Consider the following 16688-nt stretch of genomic DNA (forward strand, 5'->3'; position numbering starts at 1 on the left):
ATGTACTTTCATTCTCATTCATCTTCAACCTTATCAGGACCCCCAGTCTATTAATTCCTTCTGTTTCTTTTTTTCCTGCCTTCACTTCCCTATCTTGGATTTTTTTGCCTTGCAAATATCCTAAACTCCCTTTTACCTTTACTACTTTGTTGAACCCACTTGGCAAAATCCCAATTCTGAACTAACCAACTAACCCCTTTCTCTGTGCTACACACAGGATCCTGAATTGCTGGAGGAAGTCACACAACCTGAGGGTATCACTATATATAAATTAACGGTTAACAACCTGAACTGAGCCCTCTCTATCCAGTCTGGAAACCTCACATTTCTCTAAGCAAACTTCCTCTCCCAGTCTTCACAACTATTCTTTCAAACTTTCTCCTCTCTCCTTCAATTTCCAACCCTCATGCCTCACCCTACATTCTCCCTCACAGAGAAAACAGACCAGTTAGGAACCACCCCTCCTCTTCCTTCTCTCCTATTACAACGGAAATGTTCTCCCATCACAGGGCAATTCTTCTGTTTGTGCACTGAATCTCCCTTCTTTCCGGGACCTTCAATCTCTTCTTGCCTATCAGATCCTTTCTTGTAATCATTTACATATCAACTAATCCGCTGCCCTCCCCAAAAAGGCCAACTAGGTGAAAGAAGCCAACCTGAAAAGGCTACATATGGTATGATTCTCACTAGATGACATTCTGGAAAAGGCAAAACTATGGAGATGGTAAAGAGATCCTCAAATTTAGTATTTCAAAACACAGTTCATATTACATCAAACTAATATGAACAGACTGGATTATGGAGTATTTTGCATTTTAAGTATTAGCAAACGAGGTTACTGAGCCACACGGCAAATGCTCGAGACATTGCCACAGCTATCAATTCCTCTCTGCTGCACGTACTACCGTGGGACAGGTCTCAAAGGGAGTCCTTGAAGTATAACCCTATAAACCCCAACCACAGATTATAATTGCAAAGTAGAACACAGCTTTCCCATTAGAACAATGAAATAACCAGAAGTTCTGTTTCTGACAAAGCCCTCAATATCAAGTAAATTAAACCTTAGATAAAACTGATAAAAGCCAAAATTCAAGAAATACAAACTCTGAGATGCCTTTAAATTGTAAGATTATGCTTCAAGTTCTACAATATGAGCATAAACACACTGCATATACATCGATAATACAAGGGGTCCCAAAGTGCTACAAAAGTATACACTGAACCCAAAATTCAAAACAACTGTATCACGAATTTGAATTGTAGGAATCCTGCCAGTTACATTAAAAAACAGTCATCTTGAAAAGTGTTAACTTAGGGCACCTGGGTGGCTCAGTTGGTTAAGCGTCTGCCTTCAGCTCAGGTCATGATCCCAGGGTCCTGGGATCTGAGTCCCGCATCAGGCTCCCTGCTCAGTGGGGGGGGGGGGGGGGGGAGGGCGGCGCCCCCGGGCTGCTTCTCCCTCTCCCTCTGCCTACCGCTCTGCCTACTTGTGCTCTCTCTCTTTGTCAAATAAATAAAATCTTAAAAAAAAATTAAAGTGTTAAATCTTTCTCAATAAGTTTCTCAAAGCAAAAAGGTGGTCAAAATTATTTTACTTTACGCAGTCTGCAGTGACTTTTCTCTACCACTAGATGGTACTATGAGCTTCAGAAATGGAGGGAATAAAAGGGAAGCCGGCTCCATTAATCACTGTTGCCAAGCTCAACTATCCTGCCCCAGTGTATCCTTATACTTGTACTCAACAAAGCCTAACTCTTAACCCTTGGTTTACCATACACATCTGGTCACTACAATCTTAAAGAGAATCAAACACACTTGTTAAAATCTGAAGTAACGAAAGGTGGGCAAGCTTCCTCTTAACCTTTGAACAAGGTTTTTTAATTGAATTCTAGAACTAAATGAGGGAAAAAAAAAGGAAAACACTAAAGGTTTCTCAGTTGCACTTTATCACCTCCAAAATGTTTTGTTCTTATTATTTAAAGGCAAGTTTTTGCTGAAGATTATATATTTAAACCAGCACTACACTGAAGTATTGGAACTAATGTAGAGTCCCAAAGTGGAGGATATAGCCACAATCTAAGATATCAAAAAGGGTCACAAACTTTAACATGCTAACACTGATAATTACGTAAATCTTGACACAGGAAACCACTTCCTAAATCAACAGGTTCAAACCATTCTAATTCTTTTTTTTTATTTTAGATTTTATTTATTTATTTGACAGAGAGAGAAAGAGAGATAGCAAGAGCAGGAACACAAGCGGGGGAGTGGGAGAAGGGAGAAGCAGGCTTCCTGCCGAGCAGGGAGCCCGATGTGGGGCTCGATCCCAGGACCCGGGATCATGACCTGAGCCGAAGGCAGACGCTTAACTGACTGAGCCACCGAGGCGCCCCTCAAACCATTCTAATTCTAAGCAACACGTTCTCAAAGGCTAACAAAAACTAAAGATATCTAATTTAAATGGAAGGATAGAACAATCTCAGATTAAATCTAAGCCTTTGTATATTGCTAATCAAAACCATCTGTTTGCGGGGCGCCTGGGTGGCTCAGTTGGTTAAGCGACTGCCTTCAGCTCAGGTCATGATCCCGGAGTCCCGGGATCGAGTCCCGCGTCGGGCTCCCTGCTCGGTGGGGAGTCTGCTTCTCCCTCTAACCCTACCCCCTCTTGCGCTCTCTCTCTCTCACTTTCTCTCTCTCAAATAAATAAATAAAATCTTTAAAAAAAAAAAAAAAAAACCATCTGTTTGCAAAGGTGTGAAACAAGTCAGAATTCAATTTAAGAACTTTCCCATCCCTTTTAAAGACCAAGGACAACTTGGCTAACTACATATAAACACCCCTAACCTTGTTTTATATAAATTTAAGGGGAAACAAACTATAAAGTAATTTTAAAAGTTAATATATTTTAAAATTGATCACTTCTTATGAACATGTCTATATTTTCAAAAAAGTACAATGTGAAAATTTAACAGGAAGCCTGGTGATCACAAAAGGTACCAGTATCTCTAGCTCATCTGACAGTAAAAAAGATCCCAATTATTAATTTTACAATCTACTAACACTTACATGAACACAGAAATCCAAAATCACTAGCATCCTTTTTTCTAAAGATAAAATATATTCTCAACGTACTCCTTACAAAAACTTCAGGGGTAAAAATTTTCTCAAAAATCCAGATCTTTTTCACTATGTAGTTTATCCTAACACTTTTCTTAATTCTTTGAAATGTATTCAATATTGAGATACACCTTATGGCAAAAATTAGTATAGTAGAATTCACTCAAATTTCTTCTTGATGTTGAAAAGTGGCTACATGACGTACCTTCAGAGTTATGTGCAGTTTTCTTGTGTTTTCGGCAATAAACCCTATAAAAAAAATGAAGAAATCAAAAATTATCAAGTAAACAAACTAAACTCGTTTTTCAAATTAAGAAAATGAGCAGTACACTTCACCCCATCCACAAGCTGGATTCCAAAAATCTTATTAAACGTCCTATGCCATTTCTCTAACCATTAAATTCCTTACCAAAAACCCCCTTTACAATGATGATGAAATGCTCTGAAATGGGAAAAACTTTTACAAAAGCCTAAAGAAAATATGACTGCTAAAAAAAACTTAAAGAGAAGTTAAATAATTACATGTAAATTCCTTGTGAAGGTTTCTCTCGTATTTGAGCTTTATCATGCAATGCACAGTGGTAGTGGTATGTCCTGTGACATGTTTTCACATCACAACCAATTGTTGCTCCAGGACAATGGCACAAAGAACACATCTACAGCAAAACAATAAAATAATTATTATTAGTGTGCGATTTTGCTAAGGCCGTGATGTCAGGTTAGAAGCATATCAATCTCTGTCAAGGAAAACAAATTGGTTATTGAAAAGTTTTGTAACTGATAATGCTACTTTTGTTTTCTCGCCTAGAAATAATCTGAATAAAATTCTACTAGGGGTATTTTTCCCCCCAGATTAAACACTGACAAAATTAATGGAATATTATTAATGTCTATTGTTTCACTGTGGTCAAGAGAAAATTTGAAATGTTACAAATCAGGAATGTAAGCTGTATATAACTTAGACCTTTTCACAATCCAGATTTTCCTGGAAATGGGTAACTGCGAAAAATGTCTCATACCAGAAAAAATTTTTCCTTCACACTTCCACTTAATGAAAATCGGAAAAAAACAAAACAAAACAAAACAAAAAAACAAAACAAAACCTCACATACTATTGGGGAACTTGGTAAAATCAATTTCAAGTGAGGGAAGAAGGATAAAAAATTGAGTAGATTTTTAAATATCTCAAGCTCTAAAAATATTTTGTGATGTCAATTTGTGAAAATATGCTCATCTATTTTAATTTAATCTATGTTACTTACCTCTTGTATTATGAATTCAGGCAAATAGAAGAATGGACTCTAAACGTATTTTAATGTAATTTACCTTCTGACTTTATTAGATAATTCTTATTGTTTAACTAGCTTATGCTCTCAATGTAGGAAAAAGCTCTTCAAAAAAAAAGCACATAACAATGACTGTTAGTGGTTTTGATTAACATATCATAGTATACGGTACTGAGTGCAGTTTTAAGGAGGCTATCCTCCTAAGCTATAGATGCCATGCCAAAATAAATTCACTGTAAGGTAAATCTTAAAAACTGTTTCTTGGTTGCTAGATACCTCATTCGGAACTGTTCTCATTCCTCTATTAATTTTAACATAAAGAACACTTACCATCCTAACTTTTGGATTACTTGGCCCCTGAGCAATTTGGGTATACTGAGAAGCTAATATAAATTCCAATAAAATTCCTTACACTTCTCTAAGCAAGTCAAACACTCAACCTCTCATTCAAACTGTCATTTAAGAAATACTCCTGTCTAAGTCAGAAACATTCTCAATACAGGTACATCCCAGAAAACATGAGGGCCAGTGCCCATTATTAATACTAGGGAAATACTCCATTTCCTTAAATACAGAAACCTCAAAGTATTACTGTAAAAAGAAATATTGTGCCAAATTATCAAGCAGGAAAAGCTGTTAAATACCTTTGGGTGGCTTGTAAATTCTTGAGAAGGTGAGCATTCATACTACAGCTTAATTATGAAGTTTTATCATTTTAGCAAATTATATCTTTCATCAAAAAAACACACTATAGAAATTTTGGAAAACACAAGGGCAAAAAGGAAATTAAAAAAACAACTCATGCTTACCAAGCAGAAATGCACTTACAGCATGTCACAATGTTTACATGCAAGTATTTTTCTATGTAATTCTGTACATACTATTTTACAACCTGTTTTTTTTATCTTAACAAGTTGAACATTACCCCACCTCTTGAAGAACTCTACTGCAAGTAGTTCATCTTGAAATTTCATCAAAAATGGATTTGCACAGGTATATTTTGAAAAAAAAATTTTGAATTCAATTAGCAAGCAAAAATGAGAGGGGAGGGACTATTAAAAATACTGTACTTGGCTCAACACTGGCAAAAATACAGTGAGATGGGTCCTCTCATATCCTGCTGGAAATCACTGTACTCTGGATAGCAGCTCGCCTTATTTATCAAAGAGCTTTTAAAAAAGTTCTTATTGGGGCGCCTGGGTGGCTCAGTCGTTAAGCGTCTGCCTTTGGCTCAGGTCATGATCCCAGGGTCCTGGGATCAAGCCCCACATCGGGCTCTCTGCTGGGTGGGAAGCCTGCTTCTCCCTCTCCCACTCCCCCTGCTTGTGTTCCCTCTCTCGCTGTGTCTCTCTCTGTCAAATAAATAAATAAAATCTTTAAAATAAATAAATAAATTAATTAAAAAGTTCTTATTTCCCGGGGCGCCTGGGTGGCTCAGTTGGTTAAGCAACTGCCTTCGGCTCAGGTCATGATCCTGGAGTCCCAGGATCGAGTCCCGCATCGGGCTCCCTGCTCGGCAGGGAGTCTGCTTCTCCCTCTGACCCTCCCCCGTCTCATGCTCTCTCTCTATCTCTATCTCATTCTCTCTCTCAAATAAATAAATAAAATCTTTAAAAAAAAAAAAAAAAGTTCTTATTTCCCGATCCACTAACTTTACTTCTATTAATCTAGTCTAAAAAAATGAGATTCAAATGATTTATATACATATCATCTTCATTGCAGAACTGTTTACAATAGTCCAAAATGTAAAACCACTCATGGAAAACAACTGAAAAATCTTTGAATTATAGCACACCCATATTTAGAAATATTCTATAGCCACTCTCCAAAGAAAACTTAATGGCATGGGAAAATGTTTATGTATAATACTAAATGAAGAATAAAGCAGGATACAAAACTATGTTAATTATGATCACAATTATGTTTATAAGTTCTTTGAAAATGGGAGGAAGTAGGTACAGCAAAATGCTGAGGGGCTGTCACTAGGTGGTTGGTTTTCTTTACAATTTCCTGTATTTTCTGATTTTTCTACAATGGGCAAAAATACTTTCACATACAAAAAATTATTTTGGGGGGAATACACTAGCAAATGCTTTTAATATCCATCTATCAGTTTATTGAGAATAAGAAGGAAACCAAATGTCCAAAATATATCAAAATTTGTCTTTGCTGGTTCTTAATTTAAATCTGCCCAAAGTATCACGAGTTAACTACAGCAATTTAGGACAGATAAAAATTTTTCAGTGAGAAAAAGCTCATTCTCACTTTTGTCAGTTCCTCAAGGAAGAAAAGAAGAAGATATTCCAATAAAAATGGTTTCAAAGAGTGGAAAATTCTTTTTAAGGTTAGCAGTAGGAATTTTTCTCAATTAGAATTTACTGGATCTATTTTAAGCAGCATTCATATAAAAGCCAAAATACCCACTTGTATATGAAATTCTGGCAAGATGCTAATAGCAAAAAGTACCCATAATAAAACTAAATATACAATTTAAACATGCTTATGTACCTATGAACACAAAATGGAAACATAACTGTTATCTTGAAGTCTGCTATACTATACACCCCAACCCCTAAATAATTCTTTTATCCCTGAACTCCTGTGGGACTTAAGATACAGTATTCATTTTGGTTCTTACCATTTTACTTCCTTGTACGGCTAATTATACTCATAAATGTATAGATTTTATCCATCAGTTGTTTCTAGACTTGAGTTTTTTGGAAGACTGACACTGTGCTTTACAAAGCAGTGCTTGATAAATGTGTTCACTTTAAGCTTACTGTTATTGAAGATTTTAATATCTTCCGGTATATTTTTTCTCATTCATGTTCTAATACCTACAGATTTAACATAATAATCTTCAAGCGTGTCTACAAATTTGAAGAGTCTGATCTAGAATTTGGAAAGGTAAAATTGAGAAGAACAATCCAGTTGAAGGGGCACAGAATGAAGAGAGGTGAGAATATTTGGGAGGAAAAGATTAGCCCTGTGAGATACAAGGTTGAGAATCAAGACAGAAAAAGAAAAATTAGAGAAGTTGGAAAACCAGATAGGTGGCTGTACACTTTCCTTAAAAAAAAAAAAAGAAAGTTATGGGAAATAAAACAAAGACGACCTCTCTTGAAAAAAGTAGAGTCCTAGGAAAATGGGATCCCCAACACAGCAAGGCTGCAGTTGGTTGGACCCAAATAATGTTATCCTGTATTTCTCTTTACATAAAACATTTGCCCTCAAATTTGTCACAGTCCCTACTGGGCTCCTAGCAGAAGGACTGTCAGCTGTCATTTAACATCAAGTTTGCACTACCCGTGACTCTTTCAAATGTAGGAAAATGAAAGTTCACCTGACAGGAACATGGTGAAGTAACTGTGGACCTCTTCCCCCTGCAAAAATGTCTATCCCACACAGCAAATATTCTGTTGAGGGCTAATTTCCTGCCCCCAACAGAAGTATAAATGTCAACTGTCAGCTTATCCTGTTCATACCCTGATTTCAAGTTCTTTAAGTAGAGGTGAAAATTTGTTGATAATGATTTTTCTTTTATTTTTCCTCCTCTCTTCAGTTTGCTACCTAGTAGACCTAGTAAGCCTCAAAACTCAATCACCTCTTCTGAAATGGGGAGACTGGAAAAAAAAGGCCCCATCCTAGTACAGATGTTTGCACGTCATCTTTATAGTATGGTTAGAAGCTATACTAACTTTAAATTTTTTTTTTTTTGCTAAGAGTTATATATATTTAGGATGTATGGCACAATATTTTAACGTTAGTGAAATGCAACTTTGTATCCTTTAACCAACATCTCCGCACCCTCCCTGCCTGTCTGTGGTAACCACCATTCTAAAATCTGTGAAGCTATCCTATGTTAACGTTAAGCTGTACCTGACAAACTGAGTCTCAAGGGACTGACCCACAGATTAAAGAGGAACTAAGTCACACATAAGAGCCGACAAAGGGAACCGAAAGGACTATGACTTAGCTAAAGTCCTGTGGGAGCCAGAGGCTGGCATGTACCTGCTCCTCAGTCAACTGAACGAGGCCAGGGCTGAAATTCAGTTTGTAAAAGGCAGAAGTCCTAAGGAATAAAAGGAGAAATACTGCTTTCTCAGTAGCTATGGGTAAAGCTCAGGGAAAACTCAGCCAAGGGCACAGATAGACACAAAGTAAAACTAAAATGAGATTCCCAACTTCTAGGATAGGCAGAAAGGGATGGCTTTTGGGGGAAAAGCTAGAGTCTGATGGCTAGACAGAGTCATAGGGAAGCAAGGGACAAAGGGCTTGCTACGACTTAGCTTTGCACAGCTTAACTGCCGTGTGTGGACCATGTGTATCAGTGACCGACCACCACTGTACAGATCTAAATCCTCACAGCCAAGTAGTTACTGCTCTCAAGACATCTGCTCCAAGAAGAGAGCTATACACGTACGACAATGCCAGAGAGGCTCCAAAATGAGGCCATATTCTTGAGTCTGTAGGCAAAGAAAACATGCCAAAGGCACTGGAGTTGGGAACAGGGTACCTAGGGTATCTGCACAGGAGACATGAGACAAAAATAAAGTGAGGGCAGTCCACCTGACACTGGCGTCTGTCGTTTTCAATAACAGATAACACTACCTCCAGTAAAAACCAGAATGCGGGACAAGGCAGTTGGGGTAAGTTTTCAGAGCTGCCTAAAAAAATGCTCCTAAACTCCAGGTTCATTACTTTACTTACAGGAAGACCTCACCTATCCAACATGGTTAGAAAGCTCAGAGTGACCTCAGAATTATCTGGTTAAGTGACAGCTGTCTGATTTACAGGTTAAAAATTCCTAAGAAGAGAGGTGCCTGGGTAGCTCAGATAGTTGAGTGACCAACCCTTCATTTCAGCCCAGGTCATGATCTCAGGGTCCTGGGATCGAGCCCCACATCAGGCTCCACGCTCAGTGCAGAGTCTGCTTGAGATTCTCTCCCTCTCCTTCTGCCCCTCCTCCTGCTCTCACTCACTGTCTCTAAAAATAAATAAATATTTTTTAAAAACTCCTATGGGGCACCTGGGTAGCTCAGGCGGTTAAGCGTCTGCCTTTGGCTCAGGTCATGATCTCAGGGTCCTGGGATCGAACCCCACGTCGGGCTCCCTGATCCAGGAGGAGTCTGCTTCTCCCTCTCCCTCTGTGCGCGCGCGCACTCTCTCTCTCAAATAAATAAATAAAATCTTCAAAAAAAAATCCTAAAAATAGCACTGCATGGTAGGGTGGAACATGAACTCAGGACTGTTTCTGGTTTATGCTAGGGCTACAATTAAAAAAAATAGTTCAGCATTTTGAAGAGGGTCTTATAAAAGCACAAATTTCACAATATATTATTAATAATAATAAACTTTATATAATAATTAGGTCTAAATGGAAAGCTAGTAAGCAAAAATGACATCTGAAAGCCATCAAAGTCATCAGAAAAGCACACACCTGATAGGTTAGGACCTTAAATTCCAAGTGTTTCTAAAGAACAGGGCCACTGAAAAGTACTTGTTTTTACTAGAGTAACAGACTAAATCTAAGCAGTTACTGAACAAATCAGTTCAGAAATCTTTTTAGAACTGGAGGGCCATGAACTAAGTAAGCCTATCAAGTTCTTCCTTAACCTAGTCCCCCGACCTTGCTCTGAATATCACATACTCCATACTCATACTTTATGAGTCATCACTGATGAGCAATTTAAATTCTCTTATTGTAGCTTTTGAAGGTTTTTTTTTTTTCACCTGAAAACATTCAGAGTTTTTCTGAGCTCAGATCGATAGGTTCAGGCTGTTCTCAGGTGTATGTCTCTCAGGCTGAGGATACTCTAAACTCTAAACATGCTGCCTGCTATTCTTAATCAGTGAAGAATGTCAAATACACATCCATGCTCAAGTAAGTACCAAGATATACCCCCAAACCAGACATAGATTATTTTACATTACTGGTTTGGGTTCTCCTCCATTAGCACAAATAAATGAGAACTAGTTATATAATGACATAAATTTACATTATTCCCAATTACAAAGAAGTATTTAATGAAGGCAAAGGAAAAAAAATTAACTTATTCAGTAATAGTCAAAGACCTGATTTTCTCCATCACTGGACTTGAAGTTTCTCTTTCGCCTTACATTCATTCTCCTTAATCACCTCCAAAGTAAAGCAAAATTCATTTTAATATAAATGACAGGTAAAATATTTGCACACATTAAAATTAATCTGCATGCCATAATCTGAGCTTTATAAAAAAATACACATATAGATGAATACACTCATGATGGATTTACACTTAGTTACACAGATGACAATGAGGCCAGTGAACAAATCTGCAGGAAGAATTTACCTGTTTTTCCACAAAAATACCCTAAGGCAGGGTCCTGCAAGTCCAATCCAGCCCACCATCCATTTCTGAAAATAAAGTTTTATTGGAACACATTCTCATTTCCTTGTGTATTGTCTGTGACTGCAACGGAGACAATATAGCTGGCAAATCCTTAAATAGTTATAATCTGGCCCTGGACACAAAGTTTGCCGACCCCTCTAAGGCAATGGTCCATAACCAAGAGTGTTCATCAAAAATCATTGGGGGGGGGGGGGAGCGCGGGCGCCTGGGTGGCTCAGTTGGTTAAGCATCTGCCTTTGGCTCAGGTCATGATCCCAGGGTCCTGGGATTGAGCCCCTGTGTTGTCAGGCTCCCTGCGCAGCAGAGATGTGCTTCTCCCTCTGCCCCTCCCCCCACACTGGTGCGCATGCGCTCTCTCTCTCTCTCAAATAAAATCTTTTGAAAAAATTATTTGGGAACCTTTTTCAAAAGATACACGCCTGCAATCCCCTGCTCACTCCCCTTCAGATTTCATAGTTGGGTAAGGACCACTGCTCTAAGGATTTAGTAGCACCACTGACCGATCACCTGGTATCTTCTGCTTCTCTGCATGCAGTGAACAGCCGTAGCATTCTATGCACTGTGGGCACTCCGTTTTGTCCTTACTGAATGCTAAATGAGCCATTCACTCTACTTTAAAATAGCACTGGCATTTAATACTTACCTAGTATCTTTGCCCACTTCCTCCTCCTTGAAACTCTCCCCCCTCTGACTTCTACGACATCACTTTCCCACTGGAACACATTTCAAATGTCACTTTCTATGAAGCCTTCTGACTTCCCCAATAGAATTACTGATGCTCCTCCATCCCAGCTCTCCGGTGGCATTCTCTACATACTCCTAAGGCTAAACTGTATGTATTCACAGTGGCACCGCCACCGAGGTGTCTTGCCTTGTGCTTGGTACAAAGTAGGCACTAAATTAAATAACTGATAAATGGACAGAGAGATGAATTCTAGATTCTAGGGCGAGGGCTTGACAAATACCATGCCCAGGGAAACAACAAAAATAACACCACACTGGGCCAGGGAATGTTGAAGAAACATGCAAACCCTCCTGGGTGAGGCATACACAGCTCTCCACCATCCTGAACAAATAACCAACTGGATTTTTTCCCACTAGATTTCTCTCCTTCCTTTTCAAACCGCTAGAGCTGCAAACCACACTAGAGCACTGATTAACCAAAAAAGAGGAATTTTATGCTCTACCATTACTTCCCTGGCCAATCTACACCTAGCCCATTATTAAGGTTTCACACTATTATCCAACTGAAGCTCTTCTCCAACAATCCAACAATTAATGAGTGCCCACCTATTGATTAGAATGCTATTGAGCACAAATGAGACATCGAGTACTGTGCTAAGTGTCTTCCATGCATTATCCCCACTTAATCCTATGCTAGGCCAAGAGAAGAGTCTCCACCCTTCCAGAGACCAGAATATAGTGGGGAAGAAAGGCTTGCACACATGTAACAAATACCATGCATATCATGTTAAACTCTATGACAGAGGTGAAGTTTGAGCTGAACTTAAAAACAGAACTGAGAGGCAGCTAGGAAACAGCTAGAATGAATAATATCAGTATGTGCACAGCAGTGGGGACAAACAGATGTTTGGGAAGCCAAGAGGACAGAGAATGAGATCAAGAACGGACAAGGTGAGTTATGACTTCTGAAGGACAGGCTGAGGCCTCTGGGTATGATTTTGTATCACGAAGGCGTCAGTGCAAGTTCGAAGTCAGGGAAGTAGAGATCCAGCAATTAGCAGCAGTATGTTGGAAGGATGGGAAAAGGAAGACTGCGTACAGGGTAACATTACGAAAGAAAAGTCAGCAGAGACATCCCAAAGGAGAACCAATGTGACAGATGTGTAAGAAGAGTTGAAGGTAACGGATTCAGAAAGAGAATCGGGGTTCCGGGCAGGGAAGATGATGAATAATGGTTTAGACAGGTTGAGTTTTAAGATGCCCTTGCAGGACATTTACGTACAGCAGACAAATATGCTGCCATGATTATATTTCATTCTCCACAATGACTACTGTATATCCCTTTTCTCCTGAAAACTGCTTTGCCTGTCCCCATCCCCTCCTATCCAAGAAGAAATTCCTGCCTAAGGTTCAAAGACCTTACCGTTATCCCACCTTAACTCGAATCCATTACTGCCGGTCTCAATGACCCATTCTGGTAGTTAACCTATTTCCTGGACTCATTCCCCCCTCCCTTTTTTAAATGTTGCCATTTCTAGGAAGCAGTCTTACTTACCTAAATAGGCAAGGCTCCTCCCACACAGAAAAAGGTGTACCTATGAATTGTCAGATATGCAGATTCATGGCATACCCAATATTTAGATCATAAACTCTCAAAATCAGATACCCCATTTCTCTAGGGTGCCAAACACTCCATTAGAACCATGTTAAACTGGTCTTTCCATTTTTAGAGGCCACAAAAAATATCTTGAGGGTAACAAAGAATCAGAATACTCTTACCTAGTACGTATATAAGATTTTTGTCCTAAAAACTAACAGTGCTATTAATACATGTTAAAAGGAGTCTGATTATGTCCTAAATCCAGTAGTAGTTCCACATTTTTCAAAAAACTACTAAGCTCTGGGGCACCTGGGTGGCTCAGTCGTTAAGCATCTGCCTTCGGCTCAGGTCATGATCCCAGGGTCCTGGGATCGAGCCCCGCATCGGGCTCCCTGCTCAGCAGGAAGCCTGCTTCTCCCTCTCCCATTCCCCCTGCTTGTGTTCCCTCTCTCGCTGTGTCTCTCTGTCAAATAAATAAATAAAATCTTTAAAAAAAAAAAAAAAAACTACTAAGCTCTAATAATTATATTTTTTAAAATCTGGTTTTGGGTTGGGTAGCTTAAAAGGCAGTCTAGTATAAGCTGGGGTGATCAAGAGTTCTAGCTGTGGAGTTCACTGGCCCTAAAGTCAAATGGCAGCTCTGCCACTTAGTAGTAATAGGACCTTAGGCAGGTTACTTCTCCGGGCCTCAGCTTCCTCGTCCATAAAGGGAGAATTAATACCTCCCATCTCACATTATGATTGTCAGGATTATAAAGAATCATGTATTTAAAGTACTTTGCCCACATATTAAGTGTTCAATAAATGTTAGCTATTTCTACTATTGGAAAAAAAAAAAAAAAAACAGGAAAAATGTTCAGAGGCTTTCTTTAAACGTGTAAAATTTAGTTTGAAAAGGGGAAAGTTTAGGAGTGACCTGCGGATACTCATCAAGTATATGAAAGATTTTCCAGTTTTAATAAAGAAAAAACCCAAATACTTCCTTTAATGGAAGGAGAGAGACCTAGAATAAACAGCTTAAATTAAGTGAGATAATTAAGTTATAAAGAAGGATGAATTTCTCAATTCTGAAGAGTGTCATATAATTATGGTCACGATTCAAGTTGCTTGGGTAGAATCACAACCTCTGGATATATTTAAGAAGAGCAGAGATGAAAATGTTATGTTGGATGGCTTGGAGGCAATCTTGCATAGGCGTTGAGGAAGGTGAACTAAATGGCCTTCTGAACTCCTGTTCTCAGAGTGATACATCTGACACAGTTACCAATTCCAACGGTAACTATCCGATGTAGATACTCTTAATGATTTCACCACCTAGCTTCAACCAGAAAGAGTATGTTCTTCAAATGTACTCCTCCCAAGTATCTCCTTAAAGAAAATGCAAACAGGGACGATGATTCATATAATTTTACTTGGAAATTTGCACTTCTTGGCTAGCTGGCTGGAGAATTAAGAGTAGATGGTACAGATGTGCTGTCTCCATATGGCTGCAAAAGGAACTGGAAACCATTCTGGAAATATATATATTGGTCTTAACTGCAAAAACAAAGACTCAAATGATAAAATCCTTAGTACTCTGGCACATTCTTCCTGGTCCATCTCGGTGCCGAAAAGTAATGCAAAAGAGATGAATGTGCTCATACAGAATTGCTTTCCTCCCCTGATCTTTGTGACTGACATGAAAACCTTGGAAAACTGCCGGTGGCAGTAAGAACACAGAAACCACATACCTGTACCTCCTGTTCTGTGATCTCCCACGCTCTCAAGACTCTGACCCATCTGGTCACCTAAACACTTTCACTGCAAGCCCCAGACTCTTTTCTCTTTACTTTTCTTTCGGGCGAGTAAGCACCTATCTTAAGCCAACACCAGGTATAGGCTGGAACCTGACTTGAAAGCACCCAGGAACCAGCACTCCTGTTTATTTTCAACAGGTATTCATGACCTATTTTTCACCTAGAAATCAAAGTTAAATATATGAATGCTACTCTAGCCCTATCCCCTATGTAACTTATTTAAATTCTGACAGTTGGGAGAAGGAAAAGAAGCAAAACTATGTACTAGGCTCAAGAGTTCCCTCCTTGTGACCCTATTCCTTACTACTAGATGCCCACAGCCTCAAAATAGCTTTTTAAACATCTTTCCTAAGGTAACTCTATCTTTCATAGAACTGTTTAGCCACAGGAACATCGCTGTTTAGTAAGCAGTGATACAGTATTATCTGTTTACCATTGGCGAAAAGACAAATAAGTTAACAACCTGTCTAAAGTCACATAATGTGTCAGTGGTGGAGTTATTGAAAAAAAAAAAAACCAAAAAACAAAAAACAAGCCTCATGACTTTCCCAGCCAGCATGCTTTTCACTAGCCTACAATGCCATTAGCAGGATATCATTATTTATAAACACTAACTACAATGGGTGCTATCATTTATCAAGTCCTAACCACGTGCTAGGCACATGCTAAGTCCCGTATAGTCTCTCTTTTAATTCTCACAATATCCCTGTGAGACAAGTCCTGTCACTATCTCCTTTTAGCAGGTGAGGGAAACATGGCGCAGAGAAGTAGATAAATTGCCCAGGGTCATCCAGCTAGTTAGTGACAGAGCTAGGATTCACATCCAAGTCTGTTACTTACTATAGCTTGTGGTCTGAACCTCCAATGTTCTTCCACTCCCTAGATCAAGGGACAAATTTAATTCTTTATAACTCACTACACTTGGGAAAAAATTAACTCCCTGCACCATACCATTAAAAATTAATCAAAACAATTTATATTAGTGAAACCTGTACAAAGTTCTGGTGCTCTCTGCACAAACAAGTCCAAATAAATGAAATCTCCACTGGATTTAGCAATGCTGCCAGATGTACACTGCTGCTTCATGTAAAACTAGGCCTTGGATTTGTTAATAGTAAGTAACATTAGAGACTAAAACGGCTCCCGTTCGGACCAGAGCAGTCATGCCAAGTGACAAAAATGCTAACAAGTCAGGATGTAGAAGCATTTTCCAGGCATATTCATAATGCCAAGGAATAAATAATGGGGTAATAAGGTTTACAGTACAACCACTTTCAGGTAAATAGTATTCTTTCTTTACATCTGAATTTGTTTTTAAGGACTAAGAAATAAAAACATACTGCTCTGTTTCTCAAAAATCAGCAAGCCTTAAAAACATGAAGAAATCTGAAACCACCAAATAAAAAATCACACTAAAAAAAAATGAAGCATTCTATTACTACTACAGTTTTGGGGGTGGGGGAAGATAAATACTTTCAGTTAAGGTCTCACTGCCACAAAAACTGTCTGACCTCTGAATTCCCATTTGTGCCAATACTGATCCTAGGGTTTTAGACTATTTATCCTAAAGCAAGTCTCAAATCCTTGAACTTCTTCATATTGCTTTTTTTTTTCTACTACTACAAGACTGACAACTTCTAAAAAATAGTTTATTCCTGGTCATCGAAATGATAGTTCCTAGTTCTGCTCCTCAGATTCTTTGTGAAATATGAGATTATCCAGTGCCTAAGAACATAGACTTATGTTCTGCCCAACCCATCTTTAAAATAATGGAGCACTTAATAGTGAAGCTACTGACGGCACATTTGCAGAT

At 38.7% G+C, this 16688-nt stretch overlaps 1 protein-coding gene across 3 annotated transcripts in view; it reads right to left on the bottom strand.

Annotated features, from left to right (window-relative positions):
• Positions 1 to 16688, bottom strand: part of PHF6 (PHD finger protein 6) — a 47229-nt gene that overhangs the window by 25199 nt on the left and 5342 nt on the right. For all 3 annotated transcript variants that reach the window (XM_032428255.1, XM_032428257.1, XM_032428254.1), the window contains 2 exons: positions 3640 to 3773; positions 3323 to 3366 (listed from right to left, as the gene is read on the bottom strand). In XM_032428255.1, the coding sequence (XP_032284146.1) occupies positions 3323 to 3366; positions 3640 to 3773 (178 nt within the window). The remainder of the gene's footprint in view (positions 1 to 3322; positions 3367 to 3639; positions 3774 to 16688) is intronic.

The sequence above is a fragment of the Phoca vitulina genome, unplaced genomic scaffold (assembly GCF_004348235.1).
Source record: "Phoca vitulina isolate PV1807 unplaced genomic scaffold, GSC_HSeal_1.0 scaffold39, whole genome shotgun sequence".
Taxonomy (NCBI): Eukaryota; Metazoa; Chordata; class Mammalia; order Carnivora; family Phocidae; genus Phoca; species Phoca vitulina.